The 20,848-nt window shown below is 40.6% G+C and overlaps 3 protein-coding genes across 3 annotated transcripts; all 3 read left to right on the forward strand.

Moving 5' to 3' along the window:
* Positions 1-287: 287 nt before the first annotated feature.
* Positions 288-1,631, forward strand: TM35_000331390 (gamma-tubulin; the record flags this gene model as incomplete). The annotated part of the gene is made up of 1 exon (XM_029028895.1): positions 288-1,631. The coding sequence occupies one exon, from the start codon at positions 288-290 to the stop codon at positions 1,629-1,631; it is 1,344 nt and encodes a 447-aa protein (XP_028879748.1).
* Positions 1,632-2,222: 591 nt separating this feature from the next.
* On the forward strand, positions 2,223-6,329 carry TM35_000331400 (calmodulin; the record flags this gene model as incomplete). Its single annotated transcript, XM_029028896.1, has 1 exon — positions 2,223-6,329. The coding sequence occupies one exon, from the start codon at positions 2,223-2,225 to the stop codon at positions 6,327-6,329; it is 4,107 nt and encodes a 1,368-aa protein (XP_028879749.1).
* Positions 6,330-6,924: 595 nt separating this feature from the next.
* Positions 6,925-20,826, forward strand: TM35_000331410 (putative dynein heavy chain; the record flags this gene model as incomplete). The annotated part of the gene is made up of 1 exon (XM_029028897.1): positions 6,925-20,826. One exon carries the CDS (start codon positions 6,925-6,927, stop codon positions 20,824-20,826), a length of 13,902 nt encoding a protein of 4,633 aa, XP_028879750.1.
* Positions 20,827-20,848: the final 22 nt, after the last annotated feature.

Genomic DNA, 20,848 nt, shown 5'->3' on the forward strand with positions numbered 1-20,848 from the left:
AAAAAAAAAAAAAAGTAGTAGAAAAAGCAAAAGGGAGACAAGTACCTCTGAATTACGTACAATAACCCATATTTTGCTTTTTTTTTTTCTCCTTTTGTAGATAGGTGGAAATCCCAAAAACAACTTCCCTTTTATTTTATTTTTGTGAAGGAGCGTAATAACTAGCGACAAAGAGAAAACCAAAAAAAAAAAAAAAGAAAACCGAGGAACGACGGTAAAATAGAATTTTACGCATACGAATAACAAATAATTACGGGAGGAAAAAAAAAAAAAGAAAATAAGTTCATATGCCCCGAGAAATTATAACACTTCAGGCAGGACAATGTGGAAACCAAGTTGGCTCCGAATTCTGGCGATTACTTTGCGCTGAACATGGAATTCGGCACGATGGAATTGTAGAACCTTTTGCTAGTGGTGGTGATGATCGAAAAGATGTCTTCTTTTATCAAGCTGATGATGATCACTATATTCCCCGTGCACTTCTTATTGACTTGGAGCCGCGTGTAATTAACGCCATTCAGCGCGGTAGTATGCAACGTCTTTTTAATCCAGAAAATGTTTACATTCACGCAGAGGGAGGTGGTGCTGGAAATAATTGGGCACATGGGTATGAGTTGGGTGATACCGTGCAAGAGACACTTTTTGATATGATTGAGCGTGAAGCTGAAAATAGTGATAGTCTTGAAGGATTTGTACTTACACATAGTATTGCAGGTGGAACAGGAAGTGGTATGGGAAGTTATCTTCTTGAACACCTAAATGATAGATTTCCAAAGAAGTTAATTCAGACGTATAGTGTTTTTCCAAACCAATCTCGTGGGGGTGACAGTGATGTTATTGTACAACCATACAATAGTTTACTCGCTATAAAGCGTTTAACACTACATGCTGATTGTGTGGTTGTATTGGACAATACCGCTTTAAATCGTATTGCGACAGATAATCTTCATATTTCTTCACCCACGGTTGAACAAATGAATGGATTGGTAAGTACCGTAATGGCAGCATCGACTGCTACCTTGCGATATCCTGGATACATGAATAATGATCTTATGAGTATGTTGGCATCATTGATTCCAACACCGAGGTGTCACTTTATTTGTACTGGATATACTCCAACCACATTAGATACTTCTAATATTCAATCATCTGTGCAAAAAACATCTGTACATGACGTAATGAGGCGATTATTAATGCCAAAAAATATGATGGTTTCAACATCTATGAAAAGTGGATGCTACATATCTTTGTTAAATCTTATTCAAGGAGATGTAGATCCAGCGCAAGTACACCGTTCACTTGAGCGTATCCGAGAACGCTCGCCTAACTTTATTCCATGGGGACCCGCTTCAATTCAAGTTATTCTTTCAAAGAAATCTCCCTACGTGGATACACGACACCGTGTAAGTGGATTAGTGATGGCGAACCATACCAGTATCAACTCTCTCTTTCAGCGAACACTGAAGCAATTTGATCTTTTATTTAACCGTGGTGTCTTCTTAGAGCAGTATAAAAGATACGGGCCTATGAAGGAGAATCTTGATGAGTTTAAACATTCTAGGGAGGTTGTAGAAAGTTTAGTGAGTGAATATAAGGCGTGTGAGAGTTCTGATTACATTCGCAATTTTTAAAAATATTTGGTGTTAGATAACGAATCTATGAGTTGACTACAATGGTGATGATGAACACATATTTTTGTTTGTTTGTTTGTTTGTTTGTTTACCAATCCAAAGAATATATATATATATATTTCTATAGAGAGCAAAAAAAAAAAAAAGAATGAGAAAGACAGAGAGAGAAAACGTAAAGAAAGAGCCCCAGTAGTGGTGAACCTATAGTTTTGTGAGAATACAAATCACACGCATACAGACATATTAACGTTCGTGTGAAAGTAATATTCCAAAAAAAAAAAAAATTCTGCTGACTCACTGAGTTTAAGGCTACTCTGATATTGCATTTTAAGTGCAATGTGGATATATTTTTGTTTTAAGCGCATTCTTTGTTTCTATTTGCTTATTATCTCTGTTTTTTTTTTTTTTTTCTTCTATTCTCTTGCTCCCTGTTTAGCAGAAGGTTATACTGGAAATAGATAGTCCTCTCTTCTCCCCTTGTTGCATAGATATATTTATTTTTATTATTATTTGCCTTCTCCCCTTATTGGTCATACTATTACTACTATCTTTTTGATTTATATATATTATCTATACTACTTTGATGCCGTGATGTATGAGGAGGAGCTGAGGGATTCGATTGGGCAGTTAGAGCGGGATCTGCGCACTGCAGACAAAAACCGAACGGGCTTCTTGCTGCAGAACGACTTCGAGATGGTTCTCCGCCGCAATGGCGGCTCATCAGAACAGACGGAGGCACTCACAGAGCAGTTCCGCATAGGAGGAAGTGACTGTATTAATTACGTGGAACTCTTAAAAAACATGCGTTCTCTCGCAGGGAATAACATGCCCTCACCAACACAAGAAAGCAGTAGTAGCAATACTGTAGATACTAGATCCGTTTCGCCAATCTCTGATGAGAATGATATTGTGAACGGAGCAGTAAATTTTCCATCGCGAGAAAAAAGGGTTTTGCCCATTACAGCTTCAACCACTTCTTTGCGGAAAAATAATTCATCAAATGATAATTCACCATACAATATGATGGGAATGACTAAGAGTGGTAAAAGAAGAGATGATGATAGTTTTTACACTTCTCGTGCTTCTACTTCTTCACGTATGGCGAATATCCCTGCAACAGAGGAATCCACTATGAGAAGTCCTTTTGCCCTCTCAAACCGCCGAGAGTCCGCTATAGAGAAAAGTAAGAAACAACAACAACAACAACATGAAGAGGAAAAGAACAGAGCCGCACACCCACATACCGTACGAGATATGAAAACATCAAGTTTTGTAGAATACGCAGTGGAACGTGCCTCTTCCCCAGTGTACCGAGCTTCTTCTGTGGAGAAAATGGTACAACAGGCAAAACTACGAGCCCATTCTGAGAGTTCTACGCCACAACAGTCAGAGACCAATAAAAACCAGATGATGCGTGGAGACTCTTCAGAACAGAGACAGCGAGAATTGTTTCTATTCCCAAATAGAGAGCGCAATAATGTTTCCTCTGCAAAACAGATACAGACTAGAGAAACTCCAACTCCAACTCCAACAACAACAACAACAACAACAACAAGAAAAGTAGTTTCCACTGTAAAGCCTACAGAAGATGTAGGTAATTCTTTTTCTAGAAGTATACATACAAATGATAGAATAACGCAACATAACATATCTAGAGTGAGCCATGGAACTTCTTCTACTGTGGGTGTCTCTGGACGTGGGGATTTAATTTCACTTCGTGAAGTATTCCGTGTTATCGATCAGAATCAAGATGGAATGGTTACACTACGGGAAATATGGAATGCTTTACATCGCCGAGGTATTGAAGTACATATGCCAGAATTAGAGGCATTAGCAGATTCCTTAGATTTAGATGAGTCTGATATGAGTGATATTATGCTTGGTAATGGAGATGACAACAGTATTGATCGCGTACTCAGCAGTGTAGACTTTTGTATGCTCGTTTCACGCATGCGTTCAAGTTTAATAGAACGTATTCGTCGTTCATCCCTTTGGCTTGCAGGAGCACCGGAACCATCACCACCGCCTGTACCACCAATATCTGTTCTCACTCATAAAGGACTTGAAACAACAGATAAGAACCAACCGCATGAGAGCGCCAAATGGAATGCTAGTCAAAGTGGGACATCACTCTTAGCAGCGTGTGAATTCACACCGTCACCACGGAAATCATCATCGCCGCATGCTTCCTATAATTCCAAAGTGGATGTATTATCACAAGATAATGTGAATAGCTTTAGTCCCCCACCAAGTGTACATACTAGTGTTACTGTTACCCATTTAGCAGAATCAGGAATTACTGAGACTCCACAGGGACGCAGTACAATAGGGACAGCAGATCATCAACCACCTTCTGGATCAACAGTGTTTGTCTCTCCTTCGCCAGAGATGGAAACAGCACGACAACCACAGGCGGCACCATCAATGCGTAGTGTTACAATGCCACCATCATATCGTTTTACGGATGTTGAAAAGGAAACTGAAGTGATATCAACAAAAGTTGGAGAACAGAATTCTCTGACAGCTTCACGCTCAGAGAGTCCACATCCTTACGAGGTACCAATTGCACGTGGACTTCAGAAGGATACTGAGTTTAGTGTACCACCGCCATATTTGCCTCCTACGGAAAATCGTAATGGAACCCGATCATTTCGTACATTAGGTGGCTCAATTGGGTCGTCCAGTGAAAAGACGAATGATCATATGAGTGGAAAACCGTCAGTATCAGAGGACTACGCAGCAATTCATAGAGAACTTTTAGCACGACGAAAACAACGCCTAGAGGAAGAGAACTTTCTCAGACGTCTAGAAATGGAGTTTCAGGAGAGGTATTCTGATCTTTTAAATGATACAAATACAAATACAGATCCAACACATGTGCAACGTTTTGATGTTCCAGATGAAATGGAGATTCACCAAAGTGATAAATCAGCCCAGCGTGTGAAAACACAGCGAGAGATAGTGAACTACGATACAATAAGAAAGGATACTCATGAAGTGGCCTCTCGTTCTGTCTCTTCCTCACGAGATAACTCACCTCTAAATAGTAATCCTGGGACGGTTGGGAGACTTTTTCAACACACTGCTTCATCCCTGGCCCATGAGCGAGAAAAGAAGATTAAATATATTCCCCCAAAACGTACAACAAGTTTGGGTCGGAGTAGTAGTTCTTCTATGATTCAAAAAAGTAATGAAAAGGGTTCTAGAGATGATGTTGAGTCTATTGACTCTTTGCAAAGGAGACGAAGAAGTTTTAGTACCAGTGAAGAATCCGTCTCTGTAGTTCGGCAACGCTATACTTCCCAAATGGTTAAGCCCCAGCAAAAACGACAATCTCTCACTACCTCTGTTGCTGGTAAACCTTCTATGCAGCGTAGTGGAAGTAATAAGAACGTCTCGCGAGGAAGTATAAGAAATGTGCAGCCGATTTCACCCTCCAAGGGTGATGTCTCAACACTATCACATCACCACTATCGTACAAACAGCATGGAAAGCAAATCCGCATTGATTGGTAAAAGTGAATTGAATGAGTCGGAACCTGCCGTTGTGCGGGTTTCACTTATTCCAGATACCTCACCATTATCACCACCAACACCAACACGAGTCTCTGCAGCATCAGTAGATAATGGGCGTATAGGGCGTTCCTCATCAGCAGGTAGTAGGAGTCCATCTAATAATGCGGACTTATCTACACAACGGCAAAGAATGCCACTTCCGGGTATACCACCACTTCCACCTAATCGTTCACGTACGGTAGAACAGAGTGGTGGTGAAATAGATAAAGTTAGGCATCCTCAAATCTCAAAAAGTATATCAGAGAAACTTTATGGTAAGTGTTCATATTTACTTTCTCTCTGTAGCAACTATGACCGTGCACAGGATGGATTTCTCACACCAAAAGATCTTGGACGTGCTCTCTATGCTGTTGCACCTGATTTAACGGAAAGTGAAATAAGTGAATTACTCTCTATGGGATTATCACAAGGGAAAAATGGTAATCGATGTCACTATGTATCTCTTGTAGGAGACCTTGTAGTGCAGGAAAGTTATGTGCAGTTACATGAAAGAATCCCAGAAAGTAACGAAAGTAATAATAAAGATAATAGAAATAGTATGGAAGACATGGTTAACGGTACCAATGTTATTCCATCAGATCATCCGCGGCATATTGCTACTCCATCATCTATTTCACATGCATCTTCAGTAAATGTTTCACCACGGCGAAAAGAAAGAGGAAGTGTAGAGGATTCCTTCCTTGAGGATCGTGTGAAAAAAGGAAGATTAAAAATGAATCGATTGGTGCGAGAAGAACTACTAAAAGGTTGTGGTGGTGATTATCATTTGCTGCGCAATGCCTTTTTTGCCCATGATGACATCCGCACTGGTTACCTTGAGGAAAAAGTACTGCGAGAGTGTCTCGTCCGACTGTTCCGAACCGAACAGCGTCTTATGCCTCCGTGGTTGCTTGACCGCTGCGTGCGTCTCTGCCGTACACCATTTGAACGTGAGATGATTGCGGCCTCTACTAATGCTTCTACTGCTTCTACTAATACTACTAAAGGTATCTCAGTAGCAGCGGCCCCGCCTCCGGACTCTACTGAAGAGGAAGCGGCACGACGCCGTGTGCATGGAATTCCCGAGGTACTTTGGACTGTCTTGTGTGACTATCGTTATTTGTTGGAGGAACTGCGTTTATAAAGCAGTGGAATTGTGTACATTTTTTCTATTGTTATTGAAACTGGAGAAAAAGAAAGAAAAGAGAGAGAGAGAGAGATAAGAAAACCTTTCAAATGAAATACTGATACACCTGATACTACCAGTATTGAAGGTGAATATTATATTTATTTCTGTTTGTTTTTTTTTTCCTCTTTTTTTTGTTTTTTTTTTTTTTTTTTGGTTTCTTCTCTTGTTTTTTTTATTTATTTATGTGAAATGTCTCTTGGCGTAATAACTTTTTTATTTTTCTTAGTTTGTTCTATTATATTATTATTTGATTTTCTCTCTTCATTCCTTTTGTTCATATTTCTTTTTCTTTTTTCTTTTTTTTTTTTTTTTTCTTCCCTGGAGGTATATATAATAGTCTGAGGAGAGAGTTTCCCTATTAGAAACGTAACTCTCTGTCTCAAGTTTTGTTTGTTTGTTTGTTCTTATCCTGTTTGACCGTTTATAGGATTGACTTGTACTGTGTATTGCTGTTGGTGTTTTGTGATTTCCCAGGAGAAAGAAAAAAGGAAAAAAAAAACGTGTGAAGAATAATACAACACATCATTGTTATTATCAATAACTACCAATCATGGACGAAAATCGCAGAGTGCGCTCCGATGTGCGTCACTTGTATATTTTCTCCCGTGTGAAGGATTTCTTCGCCTGCGGTGATCCTGACACCATGGACCGTCTCACCCAACAACTTGATCTCAACTTCACGGACGGTTCTCCAAACTTCGTGGTGGTCCACGATATGTTGGAGGGCCGTGGGGCATCTACACTGCTCTTCACTTACCAGCCAGACCCAGACGCAGAGGAAAACGCAGGGGATGTGCTGCGCGTTATTAACACCATGAAAGAGAAAATTCCCTGTCTGACAAAGCGCTGTGTATATCTCATTCGCACAGATGATGGAAAGGCCATCAACTCCAAAGATGCCACACAAGTTGTGCAAGAAGTAGCCATGGGAACACTAGAGGCCAATGTTTTACAGAGTTTTGAACACCTTCTTATGGAAGTCTACACACCGTTGTTTAACAAATTCACCAAATGGGGTAAAAACTCTGTGGCGGAGCGTAATCAATTTATTGTTCATCTCCTTCGCTATGCAGACCGAGTATCGGAGCTGCAGCAACTGCAGGGTGAGAGCTATGAACTGGAACCGGTGAGTGCAGAGACATGGCGTCTACTGCAGACGGGCGGTGTAAACAAGCGCGGCGGCATTAATGACCCTGTGGTCGTGCACAGCCTCACAACATCTGTGGAGGGTTGGATTAAAGTTATCCAGGAAGTTGTGCAGCAAACACCAAACTACGAAAATGAGTTAAACGACGAGAAGGCAGGTCCAAAAACGGAAATTCACTTGTGGAAAAATAGACTCGCTAAATTACATCTCGTGGAGGAACAGCTCGCCGCAGTGGAGGCCGCACGGGCTGTACAGTACTTGCGGGAAGTGAAGAGTCCACTGCTGCCATGCTGGACAGAAGTAGATACCGCACTCACAGAGGCATTAGCAGAGGCGCGGGAAAACGTAAAGTATCTCCGCTCACTTGACAAATACTTTGATGTATTATACTCCTCTGATATTTCAGAAATTATTAAAATTCTACCATCACTTATCTCAAACATTCGCATGATGTACACGATTGCACGTTATTACTCTAAACGAGAACGTATGACGGCATTGTTCTTTAAGATTACAAATGCGATGGTATTGTCGTGTAAATCGGCAATCAATCCTTCCGGGGTACGTGGACGTATTTGGGAAAATGCGCAGTACTTTGATACTTTAAGAGAACTATTACGTCAACTTCAACTAAGTGCGGAGTGTAATAAGGCTTATAATGAAGAGTACAAGAAGGCACAGGAAATACTAGCACGAAAAGATGGAAAACAATTTGACTTTGATGAATTAAAATTTATGGGTCATTTTAATCTTTTCACAAAGCGTGTAGACAAACTTATCAGCGTGTTTAGTACTGTAGAACAATTTATGGAACTTAAAGCATATAATATTGAGCAAATGGAAGGTCTTATTCCACGTTTTGAAGAATATTTGGGACACTTACGTGGAAAGACAACTGATATTCTCGATATTCACGATAATAATAAGTTTGATGTGGAATTCAAAATTTTTGAAACACGTATTGCAGAACTAGAGACATCTATGCAAGTGGCCATTAACTCCTCTTTTGAAAATATTACTTCTACAGATAATGCGCTGCAATTACTTGCAAAATATCAACGTATTTTAAGGAATGAAGCCTTCGCGGCTGATCTAGAGTCTAAGTATCTTGTGATCTTCCATAGCTATGGGATGGAACTAGAGAATGATCAAAAAACGTATGAACGCTACAAAACAGATCCCCCTGTGGCTCGTAATATGACACCCGTTGCAGGCGCCATCAGTTGGGCCCGACAATTGTTGCGGCACATCAAATCTCCCATGGATCGGTTTAAAACAAACCGTACTATTATGGCAAATACAAAAGATAGCAAAAAGGTTATTCGTACATACAATAAGGTATCTGTGGCATTAATTGAATTTGAGGCCATTTGGGTAGATGCATGGAAACGTTCAATTGAGTCAAGTAAATCAGGACTGAATGCGACATTACTTGTACGTCATGAAGGTCGTTTACTGGTAAATTTTGATGTGGAAATCATTCAATTAATTAAGGAAACTCGTGCTATTATGCTTCTTGGTGATATTGATGTACCTATGTCTGCGAAAATGGTATTAATGCAGGAACAACGTTTGAGAACATTCTATAATGAACTCTCCTATCTTGTGAAGGAGTATGAACGGGTTGTGGGTCGTGCTGGGGGAACACGTAGTAAAATTGTTGGTATTACACGTGCCCTTCTTCAACCAAACCTTGATGCTCTGGATGCTGTATTCCTTCCTGGTGAGACCACACTTACATGGACCTCTATGAATGTGGATACATACCTGGAACGAGTACAAAAGGCTATTCAAGACCTGGATGCCCTCGTAACCAAAGTAAATGATATCATTCATCATCGCATTCAATTAAATCTAAAGCTTATCTCTTCTACACTTCTTGTAAACATTTTTGAAGACCACTTCTCACTCGATCAGTTTGTGCAAGTACAGGAAAAACATATTCGACAACAATGTGAGGTAATGGATGTTAAGAATCGAGAAGTGGAAACAGCTGTGGATGATGTTATTTCATGTATTCTCGGAAGTCAAGGAGTTTCATATGATACAGCCAATCTTGACAGTGCAACACAGGAACGTATTGCAACTTTAAAGGGACACTTCAATCGTCTCATGTTTAAAGCTATCCTTACTAGTACGACTCGTTCACTGAATCTCTTAAAGAAACGTGTTGGTACACGCAATCGGGTTTCATTTCTTTTTGTGGAAAAACCATTTTTTGATGTGGACGTACAATTGATTAACGCTGAACCATATGTGTATTTGAATCCTTCTCTAGATGAGGTGCAAAAGGCCATTAACCAATGTGCAACCGCTGTACTCTCTTGTAGTAAATATATGACCTTATGGAGTGGACTTGGTGATGATGTATTATCTTTCTTTGAAGAAATTGCGAAAAATAAAGAAATTGTAAAGGTCGTATTACTTCTTACAGGTGGTATTCATGGTCTAAAGAAACAAGTAATGGAATATCTTAATCATTTCCGCAAATATGAACATCTTTGGAAAGGAGATAAGGATACATCCTATGAAGCCTTTATTGCTACCAATCCATCATTGGATGATTTTGAATCTATACTACGTAAATATGTGGAATTACAAGAAGAAATAGAAGCATTAACACCTGTTTTTAACATTGGAAGTCTTGCTTTACAGAATAAACCACTTAAGACAGATCTTCTTCGCAAAGTGGCGGAATGGCGGGAACTCTTCTCACATAAATTACATGCTAAAGCACAGTTAGAACTTGATACCCTCACTCACAAGATGGATGAAGAAGCTCATCAACTTGCAATGCCAATTCCTGATCAAGAGAAATTAGAAGATCTTCGTATGCTTATGGAAACGCTTCAAGAAATTCGTGATCGTGAATCTGTGGTGGAGTTTCAATTTTACCCTGTTCAACAGGCATATGCACTACTACAGAAATTTAACGTTCAACTCTTTAAAGAAGAAATTGATCGTGTAGAGGATATTCGTTTCAAGTGGAGAAAATTACATGAATTGGCTGAACGCCGTTCAGATGAGATTAATCACATGCAGCATGGATTTAAAAAAGGTCTCACACAAGAAGTACAGAAGTTTGGGGCTGAAGTTATTGCCTTCCGTAATGACTATGATGCCCATGGTCCAATGGTAGAGGGATTGAAACCACAAGAAGCCATGGAGCGACTGAAACGATATCAACGTCAATTTGATGATAAATACCGTAAGTGGTTAACACACATGGCAGGTGAGGAACTCTTTGGTTTACCACAGCATAAATATCCAGAGTTGGTGAAGACTAAGAAGGAATTGGAATTACTGGACAAACTCTACACACTTTACATTAATGTTTTACAGAAGGTAGATGGTTACAATGATGTACTCTGGTGTGAACTTGACTTTGATGCTATTGCGGAAGAGGTGAGTGTATTTGTGAATCAGTGTAAACGATTACCAAAGTCTCTACGGGACTGGGATGCCTATGTAGAACTGAAAAAGATTCTAGATGATTTCATGGAATTACAACCGGTTATTCAGGAATTGAAAAATCCTGCCGTGGTGGAGCGTCATTGGCAAGAGATTATGCGAGTGACAGGACACAAATGGCGTACAGATCCTGATTTATTTAAATTGCAGAATCTCGTGGATGCGGATTTATTACGAGTGGCGGATGAAGTCATTGATATTGCCAGTTCCTCTGTACGTGAAGCTGAAGTGGAATCCAAGTTCCGTGCACAAGAGGCTCTTTGGCGAGATCAGGAGTTAAAGTTCTCTGAATTTAAACACCGAGGTCCTATTATTTTAAAGGGTGATGATACCTCTGCAAAGCGTGAGGCATTAGATGAATCCTCATTAGCCATTAACTCCATGTTATCTTCTCGGTATTGTGCCTTTATGCGAGATACAATACAGAGCTTCCTACAGAAACTTGTTAAGGTGAGTGAGATTATAGCTTTATGGGTGGAAGTGCAGTTTACATGGCAATATCTTGAAGCCGTGTTTGCGGGAGGTGATATTATGAAACAATTACCACAAGAAGCGAAACGTTTTGCAATGATTGATAAAGCTTGGCAGAAGATTATGAATAAAGCGAATGAGACTCCAAATGTATTGGAATTCTGTTATGAAAATGAATTACTGCAAAATCTACCAAACTTAAAGGAACAATTGGATGAATGTCAACGTAAACTTTCACTCTATCTTGAACAAAAACGAAATCTCTTCCCTCGTTTTTACTTTGTATCCGATACCGTACTATTGGAGATTCTCTCCCAGGCAAGTGATCCTCAGTCTATTCAACCTCATCTCGCATCTATCTTTGATGGTCTCGCATCTGTACGTTTTGATCGTGTAAAACCACGAGAGGCAGGCGCACAGCCGTATTTTCAAATTGTTGAAATGATTTCAGGTGAGGGTGAGTCTCTGTTAATGCGTGAACCCACACCATGTGTTGGAAACGTTGAAGATTGGCTCAATCGCCTTTGCGCTGGTATGACGGCTACCGTGCGAGAAGTAGTAAAGGGTAGTGTTACCGAGTTAAGTACATTACTTGGCAATACCAATTATCTTGGATCTATCATTGATCGCTATCCCGCACAGGTTTCACTTCTTATGCTGCAGTTCTTCTGGACAGCAGATGTCACGGAGTGTATTACGAAAGGTATTATGCGAGCGCGTGGAAGAGAATCCGCCTCTGCCCGTGCAAAGTGTGATGCTGTAAAGAATTTTCTTGTGAATATGACTACCTCACCAGATCTTGAGCGACAACCAAAGCGAATGCGTACAAATGTGGAAACTCTTATTACCATTCAGGTCCATCAGCAAGAGGTGTTTATGGACTTACAGAAGGCATCTATTAAAGATATTACACATTTTGATTGGCTTAAACAGGCAAGGTTCTACTATAAACCAGAACGTGATCTTACAATTATTTCTATTGCAGATTCTGATACAGAGTACTGTAATGAATACTTGGGTGTGAAAGAACGTCTCGTTATTACTCCATTAACAGATCGTTGTTACATTACATTATCTCAGGCACTTGCAATGTATATGGGTGGTGCTCCTGCTGGACCTGCAGGTACGGGAAAAACAGAAACGACAAAGGATCTTGCCCGAACTTATGGTAAGTTCTGTGTTGTGTTTAACTGTTCAGATCAGCTGGATCGTCATGCTATGGGAAAAATTATTCGTGGTCTTTCACAAGCGAATGCATGGGGATGTTTTGATGAATTTAATCGTATTGATCTTCCTGTGCTTTCTGTTGTGGCCCAACAAGTAAGTTGCGTATTACAAGCTCTTAAACAACATAAAGAGAAGTTTATCTTTATTGATGGACAGGTAACAGACCTTATGCCTGGTGTGGGCTTCTTCATTACAATGAATCCAGGTTATGCTGGTCGACAAGAGTTACCAGAGAATCTTAAGATTCTTTTCCGTGGTGTTACTATGATGATTCCTGATCGTCAAACTATTATGAAGGTTAAACTGGCATCTCAGGGATACAGTTTAGATGATTTACTCAGTAAGAAATTCTTTACCCTTTATAAACTTTGTGAAGAGCAGTTATCCAAACAACGACACTATGACTTTGGTTTACGTAATATTCTTTCCGTGCTGCGTACTGCAGGTGCGGTACTTCGTCGTAATCCTGGAAAAGATGAAGAAGATCTCTTTATGCGTACATTACGTGATATGAACTTTTCAAAACTCGTCTTTGAAGATATTGAACTTTTTGATTCCCTTTTACGTGATATGTTCCCTGGACGACAGTTTGTAAAAGGTACACATCCAGAGATTGAGGGTGAACTCGCAAAAGTTATTCAAGAGAAAGGTCTCCAGCAGTGGACTCCATGGGTACATAAAGTACTGCAATTGTATGAAACGAAATTGGTTCGGCATGGTATTATGGTTGTTGGGCCTGCGATGTGTGGAAAGACACAATGTTATGAAGTGATGACGGAATCGCTTAGCCGTACAACGGTTCCTCATCAACAACTTCGTATGAATCCAAAGGCAATTACAGCACCACAAATGTTTGGACGTATTGATGTTTCGGGTGATTGGCATGATGGTGTGTTTTCATCTCTCTGGCGTACAGCTGTACGAAATGCAAAGAAACGAAATATTTGGATTATTTGTGATGGTCCAGTAGATGCTATTTGGATTGAGAATCTTAACACAGTATTGGATGATAATAAACTTTTGACACTTGCCAATGGTGATCGTATTCAAATGACAGATACAATGAAGTGTTGTTTTGAAGTGGAGAACTTGGCAAATGCTTCTCCTGCTACTGTATCACGTGCTGGTATTATTTACATTTCAGATGTGGTTCTCGGTTGGAAACCAGTTTTGGAATCTAAACTACGGGCTAAAGCAAGTGCTGATGGTAAGATATTACCCTCTGATGTTGTGGTTCCATGCAATCAACTCCTTGCAGAGAAATTACTTGAAATCTTTTTACCAAACACAGAAGGATCTACAGAACCTAATATAACGGAGAAGGTGGCTGAATTCTATGAAAAGGAGTGTAGTATCATTATGAAAACCTCTACTGCCCATCTTGTTATAAATGCTTTCCATCTCGCTGTGGCTCTTGGTGAGGAAATTGGTGATGGAGTGGCTGTGAATGATGCGCTTGCCCAACAAATCTACTGGTTTAGTATTTCTTGGGCCTTTGGTGGTATGTTGGAATCCAAAGATCGTGTGAAGTTTGATGCCTTTGTACGGCAACATTATGAACATTTACCACCATCATCGGAAGGAACTATCTTTGATTTATCACTTAACTGTAAATCTGGTGAATGGGAGCTATGGACATCATTCCTTGATAAGTGGAAGTACCCTGGTGATGATAAACTTGATTTTTCAACTCTATTCATTCCTACTGCTGATTCTGTTCGTTTACACTTCCTTGCTAACTGTAATTTTATGCAGAAACGACCAACATTATTAATTGGTGTGAGTGGTACAGCTAAAACGGTTACAATGGAAAAGTTGTTATTGAAAATTAAATCCGAATCAGAAACCTCAAACTTCCGAAAATTAAATTTTTCATCCATGACAACACCTCAAAACTTTTACAATGCCTTGGATGATATGACAGAAAAACGTATGGGTTCTACCTTTGGTCCAAAGAATTGTGAACAGTTAACTGTATTTATTGATGATATCAACATGCCTGAAATCAATGAATGGGGTGATCAGATTACAAATGAGATTGTACGTCAAGTGGTGGAATCGAATATGGTGTATGATTTGGGTCTCGCCGGTCGTCGTAAAGAACTCTGTGGACTTGTTTATATGGCTGCCATGTCTCATCCATCTGGTGGTAAAAATGATATTCCCAATCGTCTTAAACGACACTTCTCTGTATTTAATGTTCCTCTACCAGAGGAGAGTTCTGTTCAACAGATCTTTGGTGTTATTTTTGAAGGACGATTCTGTAATGACAACTACGCACGTGGGGTACAAGATATTGCAAAGATGTTAACACAAATGTCTATTGATTTCTGGCGTGCTATTGCAAAGAGAATGTTACCAACACCGGATAAATTCCACTACTTCTTTAACTTGCGAGATCTTTCACGTATTACTCAGGGTATTATGTTAGCAGGTATGTTCTACGATCCCGATCGCCCAGAGAAACGATCCACCAGTAAACCATGGGAAATTATCACAGATGCCGTTACTCTTGTAAGAGTTTGGAAACATGAGTGTTCTCGTGTCTTTAGTGATAAACTTAACAGTGTGAATGATAAACGTTGGTTTGATGAAAACTTACAGGAATGTGTTGCCCAACATTTGACACCCACACCCTATCGGGAGATTGTGGATCAAGTACGTGAACCTATTTACATGGCTAATTATCTACGTGATCCTATTATTGATCCAGAGACGGGTGAAATCGCAGAGGCGGCTCCACGCATTTATGAACCAGCTCCTTCTATAGAAGTATTACAAGATCGTTTATTACGTGCCATGAAAGCCCATGATGAACAGAGTCGTGTAAAGAAATTAAAACTTGTCTTATTTGAGGCCGCTGTAAAGAATGTTTCACGTATTTCTCGTGTATTATCTCTTCCACGTGGTAATCTTTTACTTGTGGGTGTTGGTGGTAGCGGTAAACAATCTCTTACACGTCTTGCAGCTCATGTGAATTCGCAAGAATATGCTACTTTGGTCTTATCAAAGGGTTTCGGTGTTAATCAATTGTTTGATGCCATTCGTGAACAATATATTGTGGCAGCCACTAAACGTCCAGTAACGATGCTTTTCACAGATAATGATATTAAACAAGAAATCTTCCTTGAATATATTAACTCCTTCCTTTCCAATGGTGAAATTGCTGGTCTCTTTGCATCTGATCAACGTGATTCCGCTATTAATGATATTCGTCCTGTTATGAAGAAAGATCCATTTGTAAAATTTGATGATATGAATGAGACACTGTGGAAATATTTTATTAATCGTGTACGCGAACGTCTACACTTTGTTTTGTGCTTCTCTCCTGTTGGAGATAAATTCCGTACTCGTGCTCGTAAGTTCCCTGCACTTGTCTCTTCCTGTATGATCAATTGGTTCTTCCCATGGCCTAAGCAAGCCTTATTGGATGTTTCCTTCCGTACTCTTAAATCCTTTGAAATGGCGACGGAAGAAAAGAATAAGAAGGCACTTGTGGAACTCATGGCTGAAATTCACTCTTTAATGTTGGATAAATCAGAGGAATACCTCACACGGTATAGACGTTCTGTCTACAGTACTCCCAAATCTTATCTTGGATTTATTGAATCCTATACAAGTGTTTACAGAAAGAAATTTAATGAATTAAACGAGGATGCAAGTAAGATTAATAAGGGTTTACAAAAACTTCATCAAGCTGGTGAGGATGTACGTGTTATGCGAACACAATTACAGGAAAAGGAAGTTCTTTTACAAAACAAACGCAAGGAGACGGATGTGTTGGTGAAGGAAATTGAAATTCGCACAGCGGAGGCAGAGAAAAAGCGAATGGAAGTTGAGATTGTGAAGGAGACGGTGGCACGGGATGCGGCTATTGTGGCGGAAGGTGAGGCGGAAGCCAAGAAAGATCTCGAGGCCGCAGAGCCTGCACTCTTAGAGGCTATTGAGTCTCTTAACTCCATCACAGCAAATGACTTCACCACACTGAAGAAATTGGCAAATCCACCCGCTCTTATTAAACGTATTTTTGATGCGGTCTCTGTACTTCTACACCGTCCACTTTTGCCCCCCGGTGCGGAGGAGGTGAAGGGACATCTCTGGATCACAGACTCATGGGAGTTCAGTGGTAGACAATTGGCCTCCGACTCGGGTACATTAGACACACTACGTTCATTTGGTGAGAATCAGAAGGATTATATTAATGAGGAAACATGTGAATTACTTCTCCCATATCTCTGGATGGATGACTTTACACAGGAACGGGCACGTAAGGCTTCTGGTAATATTGCAGGTCTTTGTACATGGGTACGTAGTATGTACAAGTATATTAATATTGCCAAGATTGTGGCCCCCAAGCGTGAAAAATTACGTATCGCAACCATTAAACTTCGTGTGGCCAACAAGAAGAAGGAAGAACAAGAGGAAGAACTGGCACGGGTGACAGCAGAAGTGGAACGATATAATCAACAATTGGCAGAAGAAAACGCAAAGAAACAAGCACTGGAGGATGATGCAACACGTACAAAACAACGTATGGATAGTGCGAATGGACTCATTGATGCTCTCTCTGGTGAACGTGAACGATGGACACAACAGAGTAATGACTTCAAATCCTTGATTGAACGATTGGTGGGAGATGTCGCGTTAAGTTGTGCTTTTATTTCTTATTGTGGACCATTTAATTCAGAGTTCCGTCATCAATTACTATACAAGAATTTCTATCCCAAGTGTAAAGAACTAAAGATTCCCGTTACATCGGATATTAATGTGGTGAAATTCCTCGTAGATGAGACGACCATTGCCGATTGGCAATTAGAAGGTTTACCAGCAGATGATCACTCTGTACAGAATGCTATTATGATTACAACAAGTGCAAAGTTTCCACTGATGATTGATCCACAAGGACAAGCACTTAATTGGATTCGTAAACGTACAGAACGTATGCAAGGAAAACTTTGTCAGTTAAGTGATCGTACCTTTGTGATGAATTTACAAGAGCAACTTGATGCTGGTCGTCCCCTTATTGTGGAAAATGTACCAGAAGAAATAGATCCTATGATTGATCCCGTATTAGAGAAACAGGTGGTAAAGAGTGGTAAAACACAAATTATTCGAATCAATGGTGAGGAAATGGGCTATAATGAAAACTTTAGTATGTTCCTTACTACCAAACTACCAAATCCAAGCTTTACACCAGAAATGTTCGCTAAGAGTCTCGTTATTGATTTCACAGTAACAATGGAAGGTCTAGAGCAACAGTTATTGTCACATGTTATTAGCCGTGAAAAGGCGGAGTTGAATGAAGAGAGTGCTAAATTATCAGAAGATATTAACAGTAATGAAAAGCGCCGTAAAAATCTTGAAGATCGTTTACTTAAACAATTAAGTGAGTCACAAGGTAATCTTATTGATGATGTCGCACTTATTCAAACCCTACAAGAGACGAAAGATGCATCTGCTGAAATTGCTGAGAAATTGACAACAGCATTAGAAACGAAAAAACGTATTGCAGGTGCATGTGAGGAATATCGACCAGTTGCCACTCGTGGTGCTGTTTTATACTTCCTTGTGGTGGAAATGTCCCTTGTGAGTCATATGTATCAGACTTCACTTGTGCAATTTGATGGTATCTTTGATAGTTCTATTCAACGATCGGAACATCATCCTGCTACTACCCGACGTATTCAGTGTATTATTGAATATCTCACCATGGCTGTATTTAAGTATGTTATTCGTATGCTCTTTTCAAAGCATAAATTACTTTTTGTATTGTTAATGGCATGTAAGATACAAATGAAGGCTGGACTTTTAGATTCTACTTCTTTTGATGTATTCTTAAAGGGTGGAGGTGCAATGCAGGTGGAACGTTCAAAACCGTTTGTATGGATTAAGGATAAAATGTGGGCAAATGTTCTTGCACTATCAGAGCAAGTACCACGTTCTTTCAAACAAGTTCCAGATCTTATTATGCGTAATGAACAAGCTTGGCGTCAGTATATTGATTCAGATATGATTGAAAGTATACCCGTACCAGATATAAATGAAAAACTTGATTCTTTTGATCGACTCCTTATTGTTCGTGCATTACGTGAAGATCGTGCCATGTTAGCAGCAAACTTATATGTGGGTCGTACACTTGGTAAAGAATTTGCAGAACCACAACAGCTTGAACTTCATGATGTAGTGGAAGAAACAAATGGTATGACACCTATTGTATTCTTACTCTCACAAGGTTCTGATCCTACAACTCTTATTGAGGCAGCAGCAAAATCACTCAAAAAGAAGATATTCCCTATTTCTATGGGACAAGGACAAGAAGAGGCTGCGATGAACATTGTGGGTAGTGCATGGAATAATGGTGATTGGGCATTACTTCAAAATTGTCATCTTGGTTTACCCTTTTTGATACAACTAGAGGAAAAACTGAGACAACAACAGCTTCCAGGTGAAAAGAAAGCAGAAATTCATGAAGATGCACGATTGTGGGTAACAACAGAACCTCATAATTCATTCCCTATTGGATTGTTACAAATGTCTATTAAGTTAACCAATGAACCACCACAAGGTATAAAGGCAGGACTTGTACGTACCTATTCATGGATGTCACAAGATTATCTTGAGATGTTCCGTCGTCCTGAATGGAAACCCATGCTCTTTACACAGTGCTTCTTACACTCCGTTGTGGTAGAACGTCGAAAGTTTGGTCCTATTGGTTTCAGTGTACCGTATGAATTTAATCAAGGTGATTGGACCGCTTCTGTTCAATTCCTTATTAATCATATGACAACTATTGGTGAAACCCTTAAAAATCCTGTAAATCGTGATACTGTATGTTATATGGTCTCTGATATTCAATATGGTGGACGTATTACAGATAATAATGATCGTGCCTTATTTAAGGCTATTACCGAGTTCTTATATGATGTACGTATTACTAATCCAGATAAGGTACGTGATTTGAAACCGGTTCTTGATGTTAAACAGAATTTGAACAGTAACAATAGTAACAATACTAATGATTTGATGGAGTTTGCCCCAGGTTACGCGATTCCACCCTTTGATGATATGAATAAACATCGTGAATTTATTCGTGAGACTTACCCTGATGTGGATACAACGGAGGTATTCCAAATGCACTCCAATGCAGATATTACCTATCGTACTCGTCAAGCACAAGAGGCACTCACAACGATTCTTGATATTCAACCTCGTGATGCTGTTACTCGTGGTGGTGTCACACGTGAGGAGAAGGTGTTGGGAATGGCGGATAACTTCCTACGTCAGCTTCCGGAGAACTGGACAGTTGACCGTAAGCAGTACCTTGGCGATCGCCAACCGCTTTCTATCTTTGCCTGTCAGGAGATTGACCGTCTGTCGGTGACGATCCGTGTGATTCGCCAGACCTGCACGAACCTCAAACTTGCGGTGGCTGGTACGATCATCTTAACTCCAGCGCTGCAGGACGCGTTGGATTATCTCTACGCGGCCCGTGTCCCGCCGTCGTGGGTGGCGGTTGGATGGCCGTCGCCGAACATTTCCCTGTGGTTTGGGGAGGTGCTGCGGCGGTATGAGCAGCTGGACGGCTGGGCCCGCACTGGGCGGCCGGCGGTGTATTGGCTGCCGGGCTTCTTCAACCCGCAGGGGTTCCTCACGTCGGTGCGGCAGGAGATCACCCGCAGCCACGCCGGGGAGGCGGTGCCGTGGGCCCTCGACAAGGTGGAGACCCGCACGGAGGTCCGCTCCGCCGAGTACCGTCCGGGGCAGGAGCCAAAGCCGGAGGATCTCAAGACGGAGCGCGGCGAGGTGGTCATCTACGGCCTCTTCCTCGAGGGCGCCATGTGGGATAAGGTGAACAAGCGGCTGAAGGACCCACCACCGGGGGATCTCTTCCGCGAACTCCCCATGCTGCTCATCTCCGCCGTGAATAAGGATGCCCCGCAGGTACATCAGAATGCACCTATTAAGCCAGGACAGATGAAGGAAAGGCAGAAGAAGCAGGAGTACTATAGGTGCCCAGTGTACAAGTACCCAACACGCTCAGATCTTCACTGGATCTTCGATGTCAATCTACCCGTCGCAGAGGATGACGCTTACTGGCGTATGCGAGGTGTCGCCTTGCTAGGATCCACAGATTAACATCTTCACCGTGAAGAAAAAA

Source organism: Trypanosoma theileri, assembly GCF_002087225.1.
Source record: "Trypanosoma theileri isolate Edinburgh chromosome Unknown TM35_Tth_33_V1, whole genome shotgun sequence".
Lineage (NCBI taxonomy): Eukaryota > Euglenozoa > Kinetoplastea > Trypanosomatida > Trypanosomatidae > Trypanosoma > Trypanosoma theileri.